At 37.6% G+C, this 16,428-nt stretch overlaps 1 protein-coding gene across 1 annotated transcript in view; it reads left to right on the top strand.

Moving 5' to 3' along the window:
- The first annotated feature begins 4,073 nt into the window (after positions 1–4,073).
- LOC122813600 (vitellogenin-like) overlaps positions 4,074–16,428 on the top strand; it is an 88,652-nt gene continuing 76,297 nt past the window's right edge. The window contains exons 1-6 of the mRNA XM_044086013.1: positions 4,074–4,113; positions 4,213–4,230; positions 4,340–4,491; positions 10,517–10,768; positions 10,858–11,019; positions 11,104–11,252. Coding sequence (XP_043941948.1) covers positions 4,074–4,113; positions 4,213–4,230; positions 4,340–4,491; positions 10,517–10,768; positions 10,858–11,019; positions 11,104–11,252 — 773 coding nt within the window. The remainder of the gene's footprint in view (positions 4,114–4,212; positions 4,231–4,339; positions 4,492–10,516; positions 10,769–10,857; positions 11,020–11,103; positions 11,253–16,428) is intronic.

Below are 16,428 nucleotides of genomic sequence, written 5' to 3'. Positions count from 1 at the left end.
TTCTACCTAGGTGTTTAAAGTGGAATGCAGCAATGAACCTTTAGTGATGTACAAAAAGGAAGGGCATTTGAATTACTACCAAATAAGGTATATGTATTTTACAGCCAGGGCCACTTTCAGGAGGCTATACGCTACTTTCAATGCTTGTTATGTCACTATTTAGAGCTGGAGAAAAAGAAAGGAGCATTCATTAGAATTGCTTCTAGTACATCTCATTTGACTGCACACTACATGGGCATGTGTGTGTTTTAGTGCTGTTTAGTGCTACTGACATAGGAAATGACTAGGTGCTGTCATCACTTCTGTTTCAGCTTATCGTAGTCAGTACTGAAACTTGCTGTCAATCACTCAGTTGCAGGCATAAAAAAATACTAGCAAAGAATATTCATAATTTTCCTCTTTTGCAAGAGAGTACCCCTGAAAGTGTAGACGCCAGCATGTGATATGCCTTATTTTCAATGCAGGACTACAAAAGGTCTGAAAAAGTAAATTACCAGGATATATGACTCGCAAAGATGGAACCCAGATTTGATTTTTTTTTATATCTATGCAATTCTGATGCAAATAGCACAGACAATTACAGGCAAATTATCTTGCTTGCTGACTCGTGCCAAATGTTTTAGAGCTGTTCTGATAGTTAACACAGATACATTTTGATATAAGCTGGGTTTGTGAAGTACAAAAGAAGATTGTTTCATATACTCGGCCTGCTACTCTTCCTTGGAATGAAAGGTGCAAGAATGCTGGGATATGCCAAAAGTTTCTTCCCGCAATGCAATGTCCTGTTATTCTTCACTCCATTAACTCTTCCCATTATCTGCCTCAGCACTTAGTAAAAGTACATTTGAATGTGTGCCAGGGCAGCTTAGTGGTTAACCATTTTCTCTCAGTTTCATGAGCTGAGGTTCAATTTTGACCCACTGATTGTGTGTTCAGGGTTTGGGGTCCATTCCTGAGTTACTGTCTGTGTGGATTTGCATGCTATTTCCTTGTCAGTACCATTTTCTACAACAATGTAGTGATTGAATGACAGCTGCAACAATACTTAATACCATATTCATGGGTAACTTTAATTACCCCACTATTAACTGGGAATCCTATATGACATCAAACGTACATGCACAGAGATTCCCGGATTTTGTAAACACAAACTCCCTGGACCAGATAGTCAATAACCAGGGGTGCCACCATACTGAACTAATATAGGATAGTGCTGCACAGCCCCTACTGTCATGCCTTCCCTGGTAAGGTCAGATGACAAAATAGTCTCCTTTAAAGTAAAAAGAAAACCTGGACCCCCAGCTGAACTGGGAATAATCAGGAACTATTCTAAGGCTAAGCTTCTGCTATTAATTGAGAACCTGGCAACATTTCAAGCCCCTATAAATCATGAGAACACTTCTGCTTATGCAGAACTGTTCACAGAAATCATGTACAAGCATGTTAAAAGCTGCAGACTGGCAACTGTACCCACCAGGAAGAAGTACAGAACTAACTCAAAAAACAAGCCAACCTGATGGAATCACAAAATCAGTCAGATGTATAACAGGAGGAAGAAAATCATGGCACAAATGAGATGCATCACCCAGAAGGATAAAAGCTCTCTTATCAAACTAAATAAACAATGCAGAGGACACATAAAGTCTACCAAAGCCAAATTTGAGGTAAGTTTGGCCTCCCAAGCCAAGGACAACCACAAAACATTCTTTAGCTATGACCACAACCTCACAGGCAATGCACAATTGTGTGCAGAGCTCATTGTAAATGAAGCTACCTAATGCTGAGCCAGAAGATACAGCAAAACCTCCTGGTTGATAAATTCAGCTTCTACTTTACTCCTCTCTCCCCCTCAACCTTCCCTAAGGAAATATCACCAAATATAACTCCCCCTAATATCACTAGGGAACAGGTCCTTAATACTCTCTCTAAGACCAAGAACAGTGCATCTGTGGGGCCAGACAATATCACATGATGCCTTCTAAATAGCATGGAACATGACCTATTAGGACCTCAGGGATTACTATTTAACTGTAGCTTCCAAACAGGCTTCATGCCTCATGAATGGAGAAAGGCAACAGTCATCCCTCTGCACAAAGTTGGGCCATCTACAGGCCCTGGAAACTACAGACCCATAAGTCTCACTAGTCTTATAACCATGGCAAGAATTATCATGGAGATGATCAATAGAGATATAGTAAACCTCCAGACACTGGCCACAACCCAGTTTGGTTTCATCAAGGGCAGATCATGCCTACTCAACATGTTGGACTTCTTTGAGAAGGTCACCAAAGCAATGGATGAGGGCAAAAACATTCACACTGCCTACCTTGACCTGGCCAAAGCATTTGACACAATACCCCATTCTGGCATTGTTGACAAACTCAAGAGGTTAGGTACAAACCCGTATGTCACCTGGTGGATAGCCAACTGGCTCACAGACAGGACCCAGGAAGTTAACATTGGGGAGTCCACCCCTACAAAGAGGCCAGTCACAAGTGGAGCTCCTCAGGGATCAGTCCATGGACTGCTCCTTTTTGGCATTTACTTCTCAGAGGTCAAGGCCAATGTCAGTGGTCTCTGGCTGACTAAATTTGCAGATGATTGCAAATTAGGCGCTGTCATTGAATCTCATACTGACGCAAACATTCTCCAGGAGGGGCTGACACAGACAAATAACTGGTGTCAGAGCCATGGACTAAAACTAAATGCCAAGAAATGCATAATAGTATCCTTTGGGAAGTCGTCCATCCCCAGTAACTATCATATTGACAACACACCCCATAGACGTAGGGACACACACATAGATAGTATTCTAGCCGTTGATCATCATGTGTCTACAGTGGTGAGGAAATCATTCTATGTTGCACAACTTATAAACAAAGGTATGCCATCTAAGTCCAAGGAAGTCATTGTTCCACTGTATTTGGCATTCATCAGACCTATCATTGAGTACAATGCACCCTTTGGTATGTACCTAACCAGGCATATCCAACAACTGGAACGTCCACAGAGGTTCCTCACTAAAAGAATACCGGGTGTAAGTAATATGTCCTAATCAGACTGCCTAAAGGTCCTGTCCCTGTATTCTGTCTCTTACAGGCTTTTGTGGGGAGATCTATGCCTGGCATACAGGGCACTGTCAGACCCCACTCTGATGGACTTTCTGCATGTCACAAAACAAACAGTACTAGAATTACCAGTTCTAAAGACAAACCTTGAATGTGATATAAATAGGACCTGCTGGAGAGATAGATATGTATCCCAGAGACTACACCATCTATGGAACAGGCTCCCAATCCATGTGAAGCAGAGTTCCTCCCTAACCCAATTCAAGTGCAACTTGGACAATTGGATGGAAAACCAGAAATTCATCCCTGACTTGGCATCTATGTCTCGAATGCAAACAGGTAGCCTCAAAATGGTTGATCTCCCAGGCCAATGCTTACACTTATCACATTTATCAGAATTTGTTAGACATTTGGGATGCATGGCTATGCTTAAAAAGGCCCTTGTGGTCATTAGCCTAGTAAACACCTATGAACCTATAATATGCATTTCATTTACAATTGTATTTATGGTCTGTCCTATAGATGAAAATGGTCAAAAGGGACGAGGTCTCTTTTCCAGGTGACCAATATATACAATAAAATAAATACATTTATGTAAAAAATGATTTATGATGCATCACACTTTTCCATTTAAATTCATCTTATTCTCTGTCAATCTGAAGTATTCATATTGTAGACAAAACCTGCATTTATCTAAACATCAAGGAGAACCAGTGTGAATTAAATATTTTGCTTAAAAACTTTTGACATTGTTTTTTTATGCAACCCATTCATTGAATAAACTTTCTGTAGGTTCAGATAGCAATATCTTTTTGTTTGTGTTATTTTGGGAAGCAGTGACCTGCCAATAAGTTTTCAAACGGTCTAAGTGACCCCTTGGAGTTTGCTGGTACTATGATAAACAAAATGCTTATTTCAGTGAAAATAGATCCAAACAAGGTCATGTGGTTATTACTTTTTTGCTATAAATTCTCAGAAAATTTCACAGCTGTCAGTTCCTGCACTATGAGGGCCATTTTGCTAGCTGTGACCCTCACAATTGTGGGTAAGAGAATACTTTACTTTTTGTGTTATTCTCACAGAGAACATAATGAAATAAGACTTAGTTCTAGCCCAGCTTAACGGTTTTTCTTTTTATCTCTAGGGTGTCAGTCTAATATTGGTAAGTGTTTATTTTTGGTTTGATATTGAAGACATAATGCTATAAGCATTTTTATTAAGATTTGCAAGTGGTAAAACTGTGATATTACTATTAAAATCTTTGCTTCTAGAACCTAATTTCAGTCAAGGCAAGACATATCTGTACCGTTATGAAAGTGTTCTGTTAACGGGATTTCCTGAAGGAGGTTTAGCCAGAAGTGGAGTGAAAATAAACTGCAAAGTTGAAATTGGGGCAGCTGGATCACATAATTATATACTCAAGGTAAAAGAAATCTTAATGAATGAGCAATTAATGAACATGAAATAATATTATTTTTTTTATATTTATCACTTAATACAACTCCAGACAAATGACCATATCCCTTTTTGTATATTTCACTATAACAGACTATTTAAATGACATTTCTATCAGCCTGATTTTGTCAGCTCAGTGTAAGTTTATGCATCATAAAAAATAATAATGAGAAATACATCAGTGATAAATATAATTATCCAGACTCACGACTTATCTGCTAATGGCATATAATTTGCTGTATTATTTTAAAATAATGACTGCTAGAGCAAGAAACAAGGTAGCCCACAAACGTAAAAAATGGTCACTATGGGTTTTTGCATTGCTGACATCTATGTGTTTGGTGTCTAAGTAGGTGGTCATACTTACATCTGATTTTATGATGTGCCTTTTTTCACCAGTTACATGGCAAACATGAAATATAGTGTATTCAGTTTTGATGCCTGCATCGTATTGCTTGCTAGAGACTAAACAGCTCAATTGTAATGGGTGAAGGTAAAAGATCTGAGGTCCATAGGTTCATGGGAGTATCCTAGTCTAGCAATCAATAGGGCCTTTATAATCCTACCTGCACAACCCAAATGTGTACCACAACTTATACGTTTTAGATGTTTATATAGGGGATGATTATTGGTTACGATATGATTTAATGACTGACTCAATCCATCAGAGACGTAGGCACCAGACCACTGGCAAATTTTCAGTTTCCCATACAATGGTCCAATCAATGTTCCAGACACATAGTCATAACCAATGAAAACTCATTAGTTTGCATACCGCATATCTCCTGTGTCTTGCTGTAAGCAGGAATTCAGTCACTTTGATGCTATTGGATAGCTACAGGACAAGAAAATTGTAGCTTGGATATTTGAAGGCATAAATATGATTGGCTATAACAAGAAGCAGGATTTATGTTGTATGTAAATCATTAACTTTGTTGCTATTGGATAGTTCTGCCACTAGAATACCAGACATTTGATACCCTGAGATATAATAATGACTGGCTCACAGCAAGACACAGGAGATATCTGGTATGCAAACTAATGAGTTTTCATTGGTTATGACTATGTGTCTGTAACATTAATTGATTTATTCTGTTGGTTTATCCTGTTTTTAAATTCAGAGTGAGCACAGCTAAGACATATGATCTGATGAAGGCTAGTAAGCCGAAAGAGCTTATCAGGGAATTTTACTGTGCTCCTGTTTTTGTTGTTTTTACTGACGATTAAAGTTTGTTTTTAACATTTTTACAGCTGTGGTGGAACCAAGGATTTTTTCCTACTACATTTCTACATTTATGCTCGGAGCCTTCAGCAATACAGCTATGTTTTCTTCATCTTAATGAGTATAGAGATAGGGTTTTGAAGGGATCCACATAGGACACTGAGTTTATGTCCTGTATTCTTTTTGCAAGAAACCTTTATGAGTGTTCCAATTGCTGCATATGTCTGGTCAGGTACATAGCAAAGAGGGCATTATACTGAATGATGGGTCTGATGAGGGCCGAGCATAGTCCTATAATGACTTGCATGAACCTAGATTCCATGCACTTGTAAGTTGAGTAACATAGAAGGATTTCCTTACTGCCTTGGATATATGTTGGGCAAAGGCCTGGTTACTCTCTACATGTGTTCCCAGATCCCTGAGTTTTCTGGGCTGGCAGACTTTCCCAAAAGGCACTGTAATACATTTCTTGGCACTGCGTTTTAAGCTGTGGCTTTGGCTCCAGTCATTTGTCTGTGTTAGACCCTCTTATAAGATGTTAGTGTCTTAGGGGGATTCTGTGCCTGTTCCCAGTTTGCAATGATCTGTAAACTTGGTCAGTCAGAGGTGTTTGACATTGGCCTTGACTTCTGAGATGTAGATGCCAAAGAAGAGTGAGCTCAGCACAGAGCCTTGAGGGATTCCATTGGTGACTGGCCTCTTTGAGGAAGTGGTCTCATCAGTTCTATCTTCCTGGGTCATATCTGTGATCCGGCTGACTATCCAGTGTGTTATATAGGGATTTATGCCAAATTCTGTACAAATGTAAATGTAAAAATTAACAATTCCCGAGTCGATATTATACCTTTTATTAACAATGCCTGTGTCGGATATTGTACCAAACACCTTAGCCAGGTCAAGGTAGGCAGCACACACTATTTTATCTTCATCCATTGCCTTGGTGACCTTCTCAGACATGTCCACACATATATAGAGATGCCCCATAATGGCTGAATGACTTGTACATCAAATGCATTTGAATAAAAGAAGAGAGATTGTGGAACCTTAAATACAATAGGTGAAGTACTGTAGATGAGGTTCTCAGAGTGCAGGGGATAAGGGAGTTGTCCTACATATATTTGTGAAAAGACATTTTACTTAGTTTGTAGGATGTCTGATGAGTTAGAATTCTTTTTTATGTGTTTTTGGTGTGAATGCATTTGCCAAAGTTGCTTTTTGGTAGGTTACTATAAACCTGTATACACACACACACACACACACACACACACACACACACACATATATATATATATATATATATATATATATATATATATATATATATATATATATATATGCGTGTGTCTGGGTGTATGCAAACAATCTCTAAAAAGAAATTTCCAGCACTACAAAATAATATCAATTTCTTCTTCGATATTAAGAAAACATCCAGCAGACTTTTGTTTGCATGTAACAGGATTTTTCAATGCTTAATCACAGGCCCTGTTCCAACATTTAAATGCCCATCAATATTGTGGCTTTCCTACTGACATGGTTTAAAAAATCAAGACTTTACCACCACTAAACACTCTTAAATGCATATAATATCCCAAACATGTGTAAATAAATGCAAACATAAAGTACATAAATATATGCATGTATGGTTATTTACAGTCAAAATATTTTTCAAACAAGACATAAAACAGTACACTCATAATTAAATAGTCCAGTGCTGCCATCTGATGTTAATTTCCTTACATTACAAACTAAATCCATTCCAGTTTTTTATTTATTCTAATTCATTTAGTGCTGGATATACCATTGCCCTAAATTAACAATCCATTTTTTCTTTCTTGTCTAAACATATATATATATATATATATATATATATATATATATATATATATATATATATATATATTTAGTCTTAGAACTGTAAAGGGTAGCTACTATGTTGTCTGTAGTGATAAAGTTAAAATATGTTCCTTAAGTTTAAGTAGATGTTTATATAATACACTTTTCTATCTTTTACATCCAATATCACTTGTGGAGAAATATCCTTTGTTTCCACACAAGTAAAGTTTGTCCCACAGAAAAACTGCCAAATTGATATACCATCACAGAAACTAACCATTCAGAGGTACAACTGATAAACCCCCCAATGTCATATGTTCGCACAGTTTTAACTGCAATAAAATATTTTGTGTTAGAGATCTTATCGCTCTATTTACAGTTCCCCAGGGGAAACAACCATTAATTACATTAACTGATTTTTTTTTACTATGCCAATATTTCTCTTATAGCCAGAAAGGAACTGGGCAACAATCTATCATCTTCTGTATGCCATTTTGCATGTGTCATCCAAAATGCTACCAAAGTAAGAATAACCTGTTAAAGTAAACCAGTATTTATTTAAAACATGTCTAACCTTTGAGGTATTATTAGCACATGTGGTAGTAAAACTAAGCCTTTTGTATCATTCTTGATATTGGATTTCTAGCTTAGCAATTCTGATTTCTCCTTTGTAATGACCTTGCTGGCATTATCGTCTAGCAGTTTGGTATGATATTTCTTAGCTCCAAACATATTATTCATAATTTAAACTTGTTTATTGTATCCTTCTTTGCTATTGCAGATACACGTAAGTATTAAACATTTGGCATGTTCCTTAACTTGTGTTTATAACTTAATTTTACTTTATATAATGTTTGCATTCAAAAAAACATTTAGTAATCAGGAGTGTTACAGCATCCAGGATTTATATGTACCCAGCACAGCAAACTCAATGACAAAAGAACATCTGTCTATCTTCTTCTTCTTCTTTCGGCTTCTCCCGGCTAGGGGTCACCACATCGGATCACCTGTCCGCTCATGATTGGCAGTGGAGTTTTACAGTACTGAGTTGCCAGCCAGGTGCACAACCTTCCACAGAAGACACACACACACACACACACACACACACACACACACACACACACACACACACACACACACACACACACACACACACACACTCACACCTAGGGTCAATTTAGAGTGTCAAATCCACCTACAGCATGTCTTTGGGATGTGGGAGGAAACCAAAAGAACATCTATCTATATCTGTCCAGAAAGTCAAAACAACCACACAGGTGGGTTGAAGTTGTCACACCAGTATGCAATAAGCAAAACCAAATAAAAACTGAGTGACAACAAACATGGCTATGTAAAATAAACCAAAAAAAAAGCTTTTATTGTACCTTAATATGCGCTTTTGTGTTGACCTCATTGCTTCATCTGTCTGAAGAACTGTAGCTTTTTTGGTTTATTTTACATAGCCATGTTTGTTGTCCCTCAGTTTTTATTCTGGTTTTATATATCTGTATATCTATCTATCTATCTATCCATATATATATATATATATATATATATATATATATGTGTGTGTGTGTGTGTGTGTGTGTGTGTGTGTGTATATAGCTATATCAGTTTTGACTTAATACATATAGTAGCAGGTGATTTTTTGGTTAAGTAATGCATTAGAGGGTGCTTGTCAGACTACATAAGTGATGGTTCATAAATCCCCCAGAATTAAGATTTTGTAATAAGTTATGCTTCATTTCACCAGTTGCATACTTTTTTGTGTATTTACATTTAAAAACTTTTGTAAGTTAACTGGATGCAGTTTTTGAAGTACAACATAAAGTTTGATCAATAGAAGGCTGACTTTGTTTCATCCTTCTGTGCATATGGATTTGCCTTTTGATGAAAATGTGAGCATTTGAAGAATTGTCTATTGGCAAAAGTATCAGCCTGCCCCTCCTGCAGTATGCTGATTCTTATTGCATGTGTTAATGCCAAATAAAGATGTTTTACACTTCTGTTAATATGTTTCAGAGCTGCAACTTGTTTATCTGGTGCCCTGGCCAGTGCTCCAGACAGGTACATGATATAGCAGGATATAAAATAGTCCAACATTGATGACATAACATATATTAAAGACAATCTTGTAATTTTAATGTAGTCTTAGAATGTTGAAATGGCAGCTAGAGATGCAAAATCCTGTTTTCAATGAAGGCTCCCTGTTAAAGGAAATATAAATAACATACATGAATGAGGCATATTTGAACATTTAGGCAGAATAGACTTGTACATTCAGTACAATCTAATAGAGTATGCACAGAAGAAATATTGTACGTACTTGGTTCAGTGAGGAAGGGTGACCTGGAAAGAAATAATGCTAAACTTGGGTTGCTGTATAACTGCTGCCTTTAGAGATAGGGCAAATATAACCCTTGTGTTCTAATGATTAAGTAATTATAGCTAAAGTTAGCTGGGAGGTGAGACCTTTTACCTGTAGACTAATGAGATTTATTCAGTTGCTGTAGAAGAAAAAATTGTATAGCAGTTGGCAATGTAGATAAAATACTTGTAGTAAAGCCTATGTGTTCACGCACAGGTTGGTTCAGCATTGTAAAGCCTGTCTGTTCATGCACAGGTCAGTTCAGCATTGTAAAGCTTATATGTTCACACACAAGTTGGTTTAGCATTGTAAAGCCTGTCTGTTCATGCATAGGTTGATTCACCCCTATGCTTAGTCACTAAATGTATGAGAAATGTATGTGGAAACTGAAATATTCATCAAGAAAAGTATATAATGATTCCATTATGCATCAACAGAAGTATATAATGATTTCATATTTTTTGTGAACATCTGATAATGCAAATACTGTAATCATGTTTATCATAACAGTTTATTTACTAAATGTATTTAAAAATTAAGCCATGATTCTTCTCTGCTTTCCTTTTTTAGATTTTAGACCCCCGTTTAGAAGAATTCAATGGTATCTGGCCCAAGGCTACATTCCAGGAAGCTCCAAGACTGACCAGGACATTGACCCCTCAGCTAACACAGCCAGTAAAATTTGAGTACAGCAATGGTCGTGTTGGGAACATTTATGCTCCTGAAAGTGTTTCTGAAACTGTTGTCAACATCCAGAGAGGTATCCTGGAAATGTTCCAAGTTACTATCAAGAAATCGCAGAATGTGTATGATTTGCAGGAGGTACATTTTTGATCACTTACTTTATAGAGGTATGGCGACATGCACATATCAAGAGATAAGTTATTTTTGCTATTAATTTTACTGTACAGGCTGGAGTTGAAGGTATCTGCCAATCAAATTATGTTATTCAGGAAGGCAGAAAATCTGATCAGATCTTTGTTACAAAAGCTAGAGATCTCAACAACTGCAAGGAAAATAATATAAAATCCATTGGAGCCTCATACATCCAACCTTGTCATGCATGTGAACAAGTAAGTAGGTTACACGGATTTAATCTTTTAAACAGGCAGCAATTTAGTATGTAAAATAATACAAAACATTTTTTCCTTTTTCAGAGAAGCAAGAGTCTGCGAGGTAATGTTGCCTACAACTATATAATGAAACAAAAAAGCTCAGGAGCTTTAATTACTGAAGCCAGAGCCCAGGCAATATATCACCTTACACCATTCAAAGAACAAAATGGAGCAGCCATTACAGAAGCCAGGTAAATGTGTGCTAAAAAATGTAATACAAATCCTCTCCAAAAGACTGTACTATTCAAATAAAGAAACAAAAACTCAAAAAATAAATTTGAACTCAGACAAAAGAACAGCACAATTTCAAACCTAACTCACAAGTTATTTCACAAGTTGTTTAGCACTTTCATTAAAACACACTGACTTCTAAAGAAGTTGTTTTTAATCTGATAACACTTCATAGATTCATAGGTGTGTACTAGGCTAAAGGCCCTGGAGCTTTTACAAGTCTAGCCCATAGGATTACCCTGGTATTGTGCCACCCGACCTTAGTTCCCAGTGACTCTGTCGAGTAGAGCCACTAGAGTGATCCCCAGGGTGAATTTTCTATTTCCCATCCACTCATCAAGTTTTCTCTTGAAGAGGGCCAGTGAGGTGCTCTGATTGACATGTATGGGAAGTCTATTTCATAGCATGGACAGTCTCTGGGTTATGAACCTGTCCCTCCAGCATGTTCTGCTGATTGTGATAATGAGGTTGAGGTCTCTGGAGTGTGTGGTGTGGAGGGATTGGGATTTCTTTAGCTGTAGCATTTCTAACAGACCTGGGTTAGACATGGCTTTTTAAGTCAAGCAGAGATCACCTCTAAGTAGGTGATATGAGACAGAGAATAGTTGGAGTTTTTTGAGTCTGTCCATATAGGACAAGTGTTTAAGGCCTAGGATCCTCTTTGTGAGGTACTTTGCGGCCTCTCCAGTTATTGCAGGTGTCTAGTGAGGTACATGCCAAAGAGGGCATTGTACTCAATGATTGGCCTAATGAGGGAAGAGTAGAGGGAGACAATGACCTCTTTCTTCCTGTATGCAAAACCGTTAGTAATGAGATGTGCCACATAGAAGGACTTTCTGACCACAGTGGTAATGTGGTGGTCAAAAGAGAGGTTTCTGTCAACCTGTGTTCCCAGATCTCTTATAATGCCTTCTGTGTTCAGTGGACTACCATCAATGTGGTAATTCAAGGGAACTGGGTTTTTCTCAAGGGGGATGACGATACATTTTTTGGCATTGAGCTTAAGGCCATGGTTCTGAGACCAGTCACTGGTCTCAGCGAGGATTTTCTGTAGGACATCGACATCACTTGTGGAGTTAATAATAGCTCCCAACTTGCAATCATCTGCAAACTTTGTCAGCCAGAGTCCCTTTGTGTTGGCCTGAACTTCAGAGAAGTAGATACCAAACAGGAGAGGACCCAGGACTGAACCCTGTGTGACTCCACCCGTGACTGGTCTGCAGTCTGACTTGGAGTCAGCTACTTTCACACTCTGGGTTCTATCTGTGAGTCAGTTTGAAACCCCACCTAGTGATATAGGGGTTGATGCCTAGCTTAGTGAGTTTTTCTATGATTCCTGAGTGGGGAATGGTATCAAAGGCCTTGGCCAGATCAAGGTAGGCTGTATGAAACACCTTGTCTTCATCCACAGCTCTGGTGACTGACTCAAAGAAGTCAACCAAATTGAGTAGGCATGATCTACCCTTCACAAAACCAAACGGTGTAGGATCCAGAGTTTGGAGATTCCCTATATCCTTGTTTATTAGGTCCATGATGATGCATTCCATAGTTTTGCATATCAGACTCATCAGGCTAATGGGGCGATAGTTCCCAGGGTCTGTATTCGCTCCTCCTTTGTGGAGAGGGATGACTGTAGCAGTGCACCATTTGGTAGGGACAAAGCCTGAGGTGAGGCTATGATTGAACAGGGCACACAGGTGAGGTGCCAGTTCACTGTGTAATTCATGTAGAACACAGCCAGGGATATTGTCAGGTCCCATAGAAGCTGTATTCTTAGCCTTGGACAGTGCTGTTTTAACCTGTGCAGCAGTAATACTGGGTGCCTGGCAATCTACTGGTATTGTGATTGGTCCATTAGGGGGGAGATATGGGTAAAGTTGACACTGAATCTGTCGGCCAGTATATTGGCAATATCTGACACGCAGTTAAATCCAAAAGCACAAACTGTATACACCAAAAAGTGCCAAGGTAGTGCATGACCGGAAAGCAGAGTGTATAAAAAGTGCATAAAAATATAAATGTAGATATATAAAGCCACGAATCGATCAAAAACAAGCAAACAACAAATTTAATAGATAAGGCACCTTTCGTTCATACCATATAATGAACTTCTTCAGATAAAAATCAAGACCAAATCATTTCCTTATATAGGAACAGGTAAATCACACGACCATTCATTCCCTCCACTTCTAATACATACTAAGTTAATAAACATTCATCAGCACTTAAATATCATAACATATATAATATTAACATAATAAAAAACTTAATTCTACATATAATACTATATCTATTAATTAATAAATATTATCTAAAATTTTCATTATCACATTATGCATTTTTCACTCAATATACCCTACAACTACACTTTAAATTAAAAATATTCAGTAAATATTTTTTTAAAACATTTTAATAAATAATTTTTTACATTAATTCCTGTGTCTAACTTCCATCTTAATAAGTTCCACAGTTTTAATAAGCACATAACGGAGCACATGTCATTCAGGCCTGGAGGATTATAAGCATTCAGTTGTACTTGCCATAATAATTCTATCCTTTCCAACTGCAATGACAATGGCCCTCCTCTCTCATTATCTTCAATCTGATCAATAACAAAAAATGTAAACCGATGCTGGGGGTGCATACATGTATTTTTTGCTAATGCACTATCCATTTTATACTTCCTCATACTATATATGTGCTCATAAATTCTGTCTCTAAGACAGCAGTCTGTTTTACCAATATAAAATACATCACATGCTTTGCATATTGCTGCATACACCGCTATCTTAGAACAACAGTTGCATTTTGATTGACAATAAATTTTTGTTCCATTTATCATTATACTAGTGCCCTCTTGAATATATTTACAATATGGACACATTCCACATTGTATCATTCCTTTACCACCTACTGTTTTTTTGCCTTCCAGCAGAGTCCTAAAAGTACCACTTCTTTTTAAGATGAATTTCGGACCGAGACCTACCCTCACCATTAAATCTCTATCATGCAGAAAAATATTCCAATTTTTCATTATAATGTCTTTTATAAGTGGAAAATTCGAGCTGTATGTTATAACACATCCCAAATGATGGCCAAACTTGCTACTGGGTTGGTTATCAGCTCCTAATTTAGCCGTATCCACATTAAGAGCCGACTCATTTAATGGGCTATAATCCGCCCCTCCATCCAAGATTGGCTTATTTATTCCACTCATTCTCTTATGTTTCACTTCGCGTTGATCGGCTCCTCTAATAGCATTGAAGGGTAGGCCCTTCTTAAAAACATTTGTTTTAGATTTTCACATTCACTATCAAAATCCTGCACCTAAGTAATCATTCGTGCAGCATGCACCAGTTGTCCCTTGACAACAGATTTTTTTTCTTTTGGAAGGGTTGGGCACTAGTATAATGTAGGAATGCATTACAATAAGTAGCCTTCCTAAATATTTGGCCTCATACCTTTTCTCTCCCACATTTTTACTCAAGTAAACATCCAAAAATGCAATCTGTCGTTCACTGAATGCATGTGTAAAAGGCAAAAATTCTGTAGTATCATTAAAATACTTTACTAAAGCAATCGCTATTGTCTCTTCACCCTTAATAAGTATAAATATATAGCCCAGGTATCTAGTATAGAAAGCAATTTTATCCATGGCACTTTTTGGTGTATGCATATTGGCAATATCTGTTGGCTTGCTAAAGGAGGTACTATTGTGCAGTAGCTCAGAGCGAATCTGGGTATTGCCATGGATATTCTTTACATAACTATGGAAGGCTTTGTGGCTGTCTTTACTATCTGCTGCAATTCTGTTTTCATAGCTAGCTTTAGAGGATTCGATGAGGGATCTCAACTTTTTGTTGAGGCTTATATTATAGGCCATTTTATATCAGATGGGTCCCTAATTCTAGCGGGGTGGTCTGCCTTGCTACTTATAGTTCCTGTAGCAGTTTCTATGTTGAAAATGTATAAGGTGTTTGAGTAAATGCATTTCTGAGCCAGTTATATGATATAAAGACACTTAACAATTCATGTTCCTGTACAAAATTTAAGAAATACAGAAAGGTAACCTGTTCATTTTATTTGCAATTACTGAAAATGATAGTTCATCTGAGCACAGCCCATTTTAAATGAAACCTTAGTGTGTAAGCTCTACAGAGCAGTAAAGAACAAGTACGATTCAATGCAAAAGGAAATACGGCTGCATTCTTTGAAGCTCATGTTGTACCATGCAGCTGCAATTAATAATAAATGCATTTTATATGTAGTAATTTACATTGCTACAATACAATTTAAATGTATTTGGTACCGATAGGCTGGGATTTCAACAGAATGAGATGATTTGTGCAGAATCTTAATGGAGCAGGGCCTAGATATGTGGGCTGAGTCAGCAAATGGTGTAACTAACTAACTAAATAAATAAATAAAATGAGCTAGATGAGTAGAAAAGCTATGAAAAAATGTAGTCATGGAAACAGTGTAGTCATGGAATTCAGGTCATATTATAGTGATAGCTTATGACACCTAAAAGTATACCAGTAAGTAGGCAGGCTGGCTTTGCGGCACAGAGGTTTGATATCCTGCCTGAAGCCCAGGAGAACTGGATTTAATTAGTTCACTAGGCTCCTGAGCAATCAGATGAGAAATAGGAAAATAGTTATTTGGACAGCTTACCTATCGTATGTGTGTGTATGTGTGTGTGTGTGTGTGTGTGTGTGTGTGTGTGTGTGTGTGTGTGTGTGTGTGTGTGTGTGTGGGGGGGGCATTGGGTTGATCCTGACACTCTCCCAGTCTATGAGGCTTAGGAGGTGGTACAACATTCACTACAAAAATTAGGAGAGACACTGGCAGATGGAGTGCATTAGTGCATAAACAAAACAAGTGTCTCTCTGGTAACAGTAGCATGCTGCACAGGTATGTCACAAGTACCTCTTTGGTCCTAAATATCAGATCAAGTTCAGGGAACCCAGAGATCAAAGGTATGGACCCATTAGCAGCTGACACTCCTCTGTTAGAAGATCAAAACATATTTAAAGTAACTGTGTGTGCACATACTGATACTCTTCACAATTTAAAATTCAGGTGCAATATAACTGCAAAGGAAGATTCTCATTGTGCATGTTCAGCTTTATAAAA

Source organism: Protopterus annectens, chromosome 10.part0 (assembly GCF_019279795.1).
Source record: "Protopterus annectens isolate FY-2018-M chromosome 10.part0, PAN1.0, whole genome shotgun sequence".
NCBI classification, from domain to species: domain Eukaryota; kingdom Metazoa; phylum Chordata; order Ceratodontiformes; family Protopteridae; genus Protopterus; species Protopterus annectens.
This window is presented reverse-complemented; position numbering and strand designations above follow the sequence as displayed.